This window comes from Rousettus aegyptiacus, unplaced genomic scaffold (assembly GCF_014176215.1).
Source record: "Rousettus aegyptiacus isolate mRouAeg1 unplaced genomic scaffold, mRouAeg1.p scaffold_m13_p_3, whole genome shotgun sequence".
Taxonomy (NCBI): Eukaryota; Metazoa; Chordata; class Mammalia; order Chiroptera; family Pteropodidae; genus Rousettus; species Rousettus aegyptiacus.
In genome coordinates this window covers 77201117-77210442 of record NW_023416306.1, presented here as the reverse complement: position 1 = coordinate 77210442, position 9326 = coordinate 77201117, and the positions used below count along the sequence as shown (strand labels likewise).

General features: G+C 48.0%; 1 protein-coding gene across 1 annotated transcript in view; it reads left to right on the top strand.

The window, feature by feature from the left end:
• Positions 1-3617: 3617 nt before the first annotated feature.
• The window catches only part of ROR2 (receptor tyrosine kinase like orphan receptor 2), a 202070-nt gene continuing 196361 nt past the window's right edge, over positions 3618-9326 (top strand). The window contains exon 1 of the mRNA XM_016160494.2: positions 3618-3930. Within this exon, the coding sequence (XP_016015980.1) occupies positions 3843-3930 (88 nt within the window). The 5' untranslated portion in view covers positions 3618-3842. The remainder of the gene's footprint in view (positions 3931-9326) is intronic.

The following is a 9326-nucleotide window of genomic DNA, read 5'->3' as shown; positions in this document are numbered from 1 at the left end:
CTTTGACCACTCCCAGTGTAAGTGCCTAGTGGAAAGGCCAGTTCAGAAAGGAGAACAGGAGAAAAACCTAAGGAAGTAATGATAGGGCTAGGAGTACTTGGTGTTATAGAGTCAAGGGAAAATGTGTGTTTTCAGGAAGGCATCACCTAGGATAAAGTGCTGTAGAGAGACTGAATGGGAGAAAAACAGATGTGTACTGGGTTTCCCAGTCTAGAGGGTGCCTGGCTGACCAGGACTAAACTGTTCATATTGATTCAGAGGGGCCCAAAGCTAGATTGGCGAGGAGAGTGGAGTAAAGGAATTGAGCCATCTTGTTTGACAAGTTGATTCGTCTTATTTTGTAGTTGGATTTTCATACAGCGTGCTGCTCATAGAGCAGAAGGGTTCAGTTTATTTGAGGATTCTCCCAACTGAAAAAAAAAAAAAAAAACAAACCAAAAACAATCAAGTAAAAATCCCACGGCAGTGGTTTGCATGAATTCCCCACGAAAACTCAAAGGGCTGAAGGCTGTGAACTGTGCCATCTACTTTCTACAGAAGTTGATGTGCTGAAATATTTCATTCTTATTGATATTTTTGGCCTGATCTAGCATTTACTAGGCTCAAAAAGCACTACTTATAAAAGAAAAAATTCATAAATTGGATATCACTGAAATGATAAACTACTGTTTATGAAAAGACATTGTTAAAAAATTAAAATACAAGCCACACTGGGAGAAAATATTTTCTGTATCTATATCTTTATCTACCTGAAATGAGCTTACAGCCACAACACATTAAAGACTCTAAAAGCTCAAAAATAAGAAGATATGCAACTCAGTTAAAAGTTGAGCAATAGATCTGAATAGACATTTCACCAAAGAAAGTATATAAATGGTCAATAGGCAGCTACTCAGATGCCTGGGAACCTTTGGTCTCGAAGCCTTCACACTGGACCTTCACTCCACTTGGAATGCTTTCTCCTAATACCTGCATGTCTCCCTTTTCATGGTCTTCGAGGGATGACTGGCTTTTTGTTGTTATAATTGCAGGAACATACCATGCTCTTTTTTTTCTCCTTCTTGCCAGCTGTTTGTCCTATGGACAGCATGGTTGTGCTCCACGTAGGTGGTACAGAAGTCAGTTTCTTGGTATGCGTGCCCCTGTGTAGTTCCCTCTTACAAGGAAGAGTCAGTTTGTGAAACCAACAGGATACTGCAGAAATAACTGTGACTTCTAAAGATAAGTTATAAGACACTGCAGCTTCTGCTTGTTCTCACTCTGGGGGAAGCCAGCTGCCATGTTTTGAGGATGTTCAAGGAGCCTTCTAGGGAGGTGTGTGGCCTCCTGCCTGCACCCAACACTAACTTGCCAGGCATATGAGCAAGCTGACCCTTGGCCCCAGGCAAACGCTGAGCCAGAGCTACCAAGCTAAGCCTCTCCTGAATTCTTGACCCACAGAAACTACGTACATGAAATAATAAATGTTTACTGTCTTACCTGTTAGGTTGGGGTGATTTCTTATCCAGCAATCACTAACTAATACATGAGTGAAGGAGTAAGTAGCTCCCATCTGGCTTAGACCTAAGGCACATTCTGCTAACTACTTAGAAAGAGCATATTTACACCTCTCCCATTTATAAGGGAAAACGTACTGTTTAATCCTTCGGTTCTAAATCTGTAGGCAGGGAAGGAAGGAGGGAGTAAGGGGGAAATAAGGGACAGCAGTTTGGAGTTATAGATGGAGAGACTTTGGGGGAGAGGGATATGCTGAAAAGATAATTTTAAAAAGCTTTAAGGAATCGTGTGTGATATAAGCTACATTTCTGACCCCACCCCAGAAACTGTCAGCAAAAATATATGTTGCTGTTGAAACTTGGGTCAGGTTTGTGGGGAACCTAGTTATGTGAAAATCGCACATAAATGAGGGGGCTGAAGCATGATTACATCATTTCCCCAAAGTTCACACCAAGAATGAGTAGCAGAGCTGCTGATCCAATGTTTCTGGAACTACAACCTCAAGCCTTGTGCAATGGAAAGCAAAGGAGCACAGGTCTGGGAAAAGGATATAAAGTTTTGCTGATTGACCAGTTTTTGAGGGCAAAGCTCATAGGACCCTCCTCTGCCACCCCTGTCTGGTTTTCACTAGATCCAAGATGGGGTTTAGAATTAAGTGCTTTGAGACCAACTCTTAAAGCCTTGTTTGCTCTTAAAGCATTCTCTAAGGGAAGAGAAGGGTTGGAAAGCCCAAAGATAAACACCTAGCAGTCCTCATACAACATCAGGAGAGCAGCTCCAAGTTTTGAGTGGCACCAGCCAGTGGTGGCAGAGGAGTTTGGCACGTGGGGCTGGGAGCCTCGGCAGTTGGATAATTATTTTATCATCTTATCCCATTCTCCTCTAGATCCCTAGCTGCCCCTGGCCAAAGATGGTCACAGTCCCTCCAGTCTGTATTAGAAATGAGAACGATGTGGGATGTTCCCTCAAACAGATTTGCAGAGACAGTGAGAGGCCTAATTAATTTTAACAGGAGTTAACTGCAGGGCCGCCTCAGCCATGTTGTCAGCAGACCTTAGCAACAGTGCTTTTATTTCCTGCCTCGTGCGAGGGAGGCGGTGGAGGAGCAATTCCAGGGGGGTCAACTCAGGGGCCTCTGGTCTGGCACCCAAAGCCTGGGCTCTCCCTAATTCATCCCAACTAGCAGGAAATGGTGCTTGAGCACAAACACCAAACAAACTGCTTGATAATCAGTTAAAAGATATACTCACAAAACAAACAACTGAGACCTGGAAGTTCCAAAGCCTTTCTCCAAGAGAGCAAAAACAAAGAAAATTCCTAAGTTACAAACTGGAGTCTCAGACCTTCCAGTCCCAGGCCTTTGCACGCGTTAAGTAAAACCAAGAATAAGCAAAAAAATATGCTATTTGAATTACGTTCAAAATGTCTTTTACAAGTGAAGCAAATTACTCCTGCATGTTCTGGGGGCTCTGCAGAGAACAAATAGTGTTCTGCCTTTAATGGGTAAAATTACACAATTTGTTTTTAACAGTAAACCGAAAGCTGTGGTGGTTTCAGATAGTATCATGCTCCCAAGAGCTCCCTCCACGCATTTCTACTCCAGCAGTTTCAAGCATTTTGGAGGGATGCGGTGGTCCCCACCCGGCGAGCGCAGCGTGGCAAGGAGGGCTGGGAGGGCGGGCGGCCCTTTCCTTTCCTAGAACGTTTCTCTTCTCCAAGCCCTCTCTTCTCTACCTCCCGCGCCTCTGGTTTCTGGGACTGGGTGGCTCTCTGATTTGTTCGGGTGGAAGCTGGCGAGGAGCAGCGTCGATCTGAGTTACTGATTTGTGGCCAGGCCCCCGGGGGTTCCGCCACTTGAAGGTGGGTGTGACTGGACGCCCCCAAGGTGCCACCTTTGCCGTCAGGCGTTCCGAGGCGCAGGCCCAACGGCGGGCGCGGGAGGCACGTCCGGAGCCAGAGTGGCGGCCCCCCGGTCCCGGCCCCTAGCTTTCCGCGCTACACGCCCGCCGCAGGCGTGTTCCTCCGGCAGGGGGCGCCGGCGCCGGCCTCGCTCTGCCCATCGGGGCGGGCGAGCGGGGGACCCTGCCTCCAGCGCGCCCGCGGTCCGCCCCTCGCGCTTGTCCCGGCGGCCGGCCGGACGCATGAGCAAGCCCGCGTCCTATAGCCAGCCCGAGTCCGCGCCTCAGCGCGAGCGGAGCGGCACATCCCGGCCGGGAGAGGAGTTGGACCACGAGTTCCTCGAAAGGGACCAGACGAAAGGGTAGCGGACGCGCGGCCAACAGGGGTGGTGGCGTACGGCCCCCCGCGCCGTGCCGTCCCCGCGCTCGGCCCCCACGGCCCACGGCATGGCCCGGGGCCCGGCGCTGCCTTTGCTGTGCGCCCCGGCCGTCTGGGCGGCCACCGCGCTCCTCCTCTGCACGCCACAGACCTCAGGTAGGACCAGTGTGCCGGTGTGGCTCTCGGCTCGCGTGCATCCCTTCCTCCGCCACCATACCCGGGCCGCGGCGTCCCTCTCGGCCCCGCTCCTGTCCCTCGCCCCACCGCCGGGGCTGCTTCCAGTAAGGCGCGCTCCGGGGCGGGATAAGTGTTTCCAGAGGCCAGGCGGGCTGCGCCAGCGCCCACGGGGAGCCCCTCGCCCGTGGTTTTCGAGGATCGTGAGTGTGAACATGGCCCGACCCTGGGTGCTGCAGACGTGGCCCTTGTTTCTCGAGACCTTGACTCGGCCCTCTCCGCTGAGGTTACTCCCAATGCGTCTGCGCCGGAGTACCCCCACAGGCCCGGAGAAGTGGGCTCCTGACCCCCGCCGCTTGGCTGAGCAGGGCTTCGGCTTCCCTTTTGTTGGCCCCTTCCCCCTCCCCCACAGTCGGGAGGTGGCCGAAGCAGCGTATCCTGTGCCTGGAGTCGGAGGTCCCGGGCGATCTTTGGGCTATTGGGGGTTCTGCCACCTTTGGGCTTCACCCTGAGACCCGAGACGAAGCGCGCGGCTGTAGGGACAGGTCCAGCACCCTGGTGGCATTTTTCTCGAGCGGTACCCAGTGTCCCCGGCGTCCTGGGGCCGGCTTAACTGCTTGGATTCCCGAGCGCAGGGGAGCTGCTTAGACATTCAGAGGGGGCCTGGGGGACCGGCCTGGGGTAACCCGTCTGAGGTGCCCGCAGAGGCGGCGCTGGCTCACGCAGTTCAGACCCAAGCAGCACCCTGGCCTGCGTGCAGAGTGGCCGGATTCCTCGGCACTCCAGCCGGTGGAGGAGGGCGCAGTGGCTCCAGGCCGGGAGGTTTGCAGACTGGGTGAGGTTCGCCTAAAACATCTAAGCGGGTTTCAGTGTCGCCCACCCCATACATTGTGTTCCATCTTTGCATTACTGAAGGCAGGTGAGAATTAGGGGGCCCGCGCGGGAAGGGGCTCAGCTTTTCTTGCGTCCTGCTGCCAGCTGTGCGCTCCAGGGACAGGTCCTCCACCTCAGGAATGCTGGGCAGCCTTTGGGGGGCGGGCAGGGGGGCGGGACGAAGCGGGAAGCGGGAAGCGGGGCGCCCGCCGCCTGGGTTTAAGCAGTTGCTGAATGCGTCGGACACTTCTGGTTTGACTTGGGAAGGGGATTTTCAGTTAGTTATATATATTGCTGTTTCTTAAAGCATAAATCGCTTAGAGCGCGCAGTGAAATGGTGAGTAAACTGGTACATTCGAAGTCAGTCTGGAGGATTCTAACAAAATCCTTGTGGATTTCTGCTCTCCTCCTACCCTCAAGAATTCGTCTGCCTCTTGAATCAAGGGGTTCATTTGCAGCACTATTGGTTGGGAGTGGGGGCAAGCAGGGGAATTTAAACTGGGACTCAACTTGCATTTGCTCAGCGTGGACGTGGTGGCCACATTCGAGGTTAGTCGCAGACGTGTGTCCGGGGCCGTTTTTAGTTTTATTTGCAGCGGAGCGGGTGCGGGGCGGAGGAATTGGAGGCTGGCAGTGTGGGAAAGGATGATGCGTCTGTTGCTTATTTACATTAAGGTCGTAATGAGAACAGGAAAGTGGCTTGCACTTCGGGCGGAGTAGTTTAAACATTGCCGTTGTCGTTTCCAGTCGAATTTAAGAAATCTCCGAGGAACAAAGCAATCCTGTGTCGTTTTTGTTACTTTTTGAACCCAGTGTGTAGGTAATTTTCTTTTTCCAGTAAAATAATAATAATCTCTATAGGGGAGGGAGTAGGAAAGCTGTTTATAATTCTCTCCCTTCTGGAATGCTAAGTTAGCTGAAAAGAATATGATCACATTCAAAATATGAATCAGTTTTATGATTACAGGAGATTTGGGTGTTTGGCATCTTTTCCGCCGTGAAGAGGAATCCCTGTAATTTGAGAGTGTTTTTTACATGAAACATAAGTTACTACGTAAAAACACGGAAAGGTTATTTTAAAGGGATTTATAAATTCTTATTCCACCTTTTAATAGAAGGCTCTGTTTCTTAAGGAGACAAATGCCTGATTTGGGACTGAGTGCCCTGCTTAGGTAGGATAGCCTGGGAGTGGGGATTTGGGATCCTCCCTTCCCACATTATGACAGTACAGTGTTTACTTCTGGCCCAGATCCCTGGAGTGATGGTCGTAATAAATAATGATAGTGATCCATTTGGAAGTAAATGAAAACATCATGAATAAGAAGACTTTGTGGAAAAAGAACTTTTATGTATATTGTAAGGCAACATGTTTTTCTTATTATGACTGTACCAAGCAAAGCAGCAGCACACATTGGAAATGTTTTAGTATTTAATAGTGAGAGCGAGTTTAACCCTTGCGTTTAGTTGTTAAAGAGTGCCGTCCTAGGACTGAACAGGACTGACTGTGACAAGTAAGCTGCTGTACAAGGAAGCAGTGCGTGACTACTGAGGGAGCTTTAGTCAATGAGGCTAAACTTCCAATTAGTACAGCACATCTTAGAACACTGCTAAGAATTCTGCTTAATATTTTGCATGCAAAAAAAGCAACACTGGTTTAAAATTGCATTTACCGGTGGTAGTTTTTGGTGACAGTGATCTGCAGATTTTTGAGTGTTGAAATAACACTTCTATTTTTATTGTTAATCTTCCTATTGTTTGGTGAGAGTATAGCTGTAATTGATGTTTGTCACTGTCTGTTAGGGTGTAATTTGCAGTGAATTAGTTGTTCCTGATAAACATTTAGCCGTGGTTTACCCTTGGAGACATTAAGCCTGGCGGAGACAACTTTACGCTGCCCTTTTTTTGGCATCTCTTCCTTGAGATCAATGGGATAGAAATGCTGGAGTAGAGGAATAGCCGTCTGACAGGTAGGAAAGATTAACCCCCTAAAGGGGGATTTCTAAAGCCAAGTTTCAGCTGGAGAAGTGGCACTCCTTTAAAATGCGTTCCATGGGGGAGGCCTGCATGTGGAAAGTTATTATCATTGAAATAGAACAGGGTGTGAAAGGCTGGGCCTCCCTAATTTGCAGAACCCTGGCCAGTCTGATTAAGTACAGGAAATTTGTGTGCTCTAACACTTTGCCCTGGGAAAGCTCTAATTATATAATTCCAAATTGTAGTCCGGGAAAAGAAAGTGGGCTACTAAGAGTTATCCCCACTCAGGGTTTATAACCATCTTCTAAAACGTTCATTGATGCCAGAGGACTTTTGATGTTTATCTGGTCCATTTTCTGGGAACCTGGATGAGGACCTGTAGCCCCATTCCCCGCCTCCCCCTCCCCCCCCCTCCACTATCCTGTGGTTACTGTGTGGAGAAGGGCTTTGGATTTACCCCGCTGTGCCCCATGATGGGGGGTGGGGGGGGGGTATGTGAGTCCTTACAAGTTGTGACTGTTTCTGGTAAAGAAAATTGTCATTAAGATCATTTCTTCTTTGGAAACCCTGAGGTGACCACCAAGTAGATATCATGCATGCAGAGTTTTAAAGCAAAATAACGGGAAGGAGGTGGGGGGAGGCTTTGCTTTTCAGAGGAATCATTCATTGCTATTTAAGTCTGTATTTTGTGTGGCCAATAGCAGTTTCATGAAAGGACCATTGGGCTAAAAGGACTGATTCTGAAAACATCACTTCTCAGTGACCCTGTGGGTTCTTTGGTTTTGTGTTGTTCTACTGCAGTACTGAACAGAAATGTTAGATGTTCAGTGGATAGTGAGGGCTTCTTGAGTTTTGAGGTAAAAATCTAAGTAACAAAGAACTCCAGCCCATTAATTATGGCTGCAACAGGCTGGGTTTGCAACAGCCTCCTTCTTCTAGTGTGTATTTATTTGGTTTTGTTGAGGAGCTTGCCGAGTTGGAAGTAAGGGCGGGACAGCTCTGCTTGCATGTGCAGCTGTCATAAAATATGTCTTGGGTGTGATCTGCTTAATATCATATTAACAGAGTGGCCAAGGAATTGTTGAGCATGTTGGAAATTTTCAGAAAGCTGTTCAAAAATAGGGAATTGTGTTGGCGTGGTTAGCACCAATTTTAGGATTTCTGGCTTTTCAGTTTCTATCTCTGAAAGAACCAAAACATTCAAAGCCAATGAGAAGGAAATAATTATAGAAAAATTTAGCCTAATTAGACTAAGTGGCTTGTCTTTTAGAAAGTCTTAAGTTCCAGTGGGAGGTGGTGTGTGTGTCTTTAATTGTTAGTGGAATGAGCTTTAGTAAGCACCCTGTCACTTTTGAGATGTTATCTAGGGAGAATGTGGCTGCTTCTACAAGTCCTCCGGGAGAGGGGGAGGGTTTCCCCAACTCCCAAATGCCTAATGGTTTCCACACCCCCGCCCTTGTAGAGGGCCAGTTTACCCATGGTACACCAAAATTAGAGAAACCCTCACTGGAGACTTGTGCAATGGACTATAGTAGTTGCTAAACCCGTATAGCTGTTTAGGTTAAAATTAATTAAACTGAACTGAAATGAAAGATTCAGTTAGTCCATCTCACTAGCTGCATTTTAGTAGTCGCCTGTGATGGGGCAGCCCACCCCAGAAAGGACATTGCCACCACTCTTTGTCCAGGTTCTGTGTTTGTCACCGTTGCTTAAGGAGGCAGGAGCAAGGAGGCACTTCCCCTTGTTTGCTTAGAGTTTTGCTTACTGACTGTGCGAGATTTGAAGGCAGAAATGAACTGGGATGATTCTGATCTGTGGAATCAGGTATGTTACGACCAAGGCAACGAACCCAGAGCTATAGGGAAGAGTAGGGTTTGGGGACCATGAGGAATTGGATGGGTACATAAGAGTTCCATCCAGAACCTGAGCAGCCCACAAATGGATGCCAAAGGGGATGCAGGAAGTTGTGTGAGGGGTATAGGCCGAGAAAGCTTCAGGTGCAACCTTTGGGTCACATTCCAACTTGGGTACAAGTTCACCTTGTCGCCCTCTTGTAGGATGTTATTTTGTGTTTTCAATTCTTAGAGAATATTGGGAAATAACATGTAGAAATCGAGAATTTTCTTTCCAACAGTGAAATAACCCCCAGGTCACCATAGTCTTTTTATAACATGAAATTCATTTCCAGAGCAGTTTAAAATAGTGAAAAATTGAGGACCGTAATACTACGGGAAGAGATGGTGACGAGGCACATTCTTGTCTTAAAGTAGTGTAAGAGGTGAGTGGTGGACAGGAGTGGAGGAATTGGTTTGTTTTGCATCTGTTTATTTTTGCAAAATGAAACAGAGGAAATGAGGAAGTAACGTCAGTTAATCAGATCTTTTTTTATTAATATAAAATATGCATAAAATAGAACTGTCTAATAACCATTTTAAATATACAGTTCAGTGGCATTAAGTATATTCACAGTGTGCTACCGTCACCATCATTCATCTCCAGAACTTTTTTCTTCTCCCCAAACTGAAACTCTG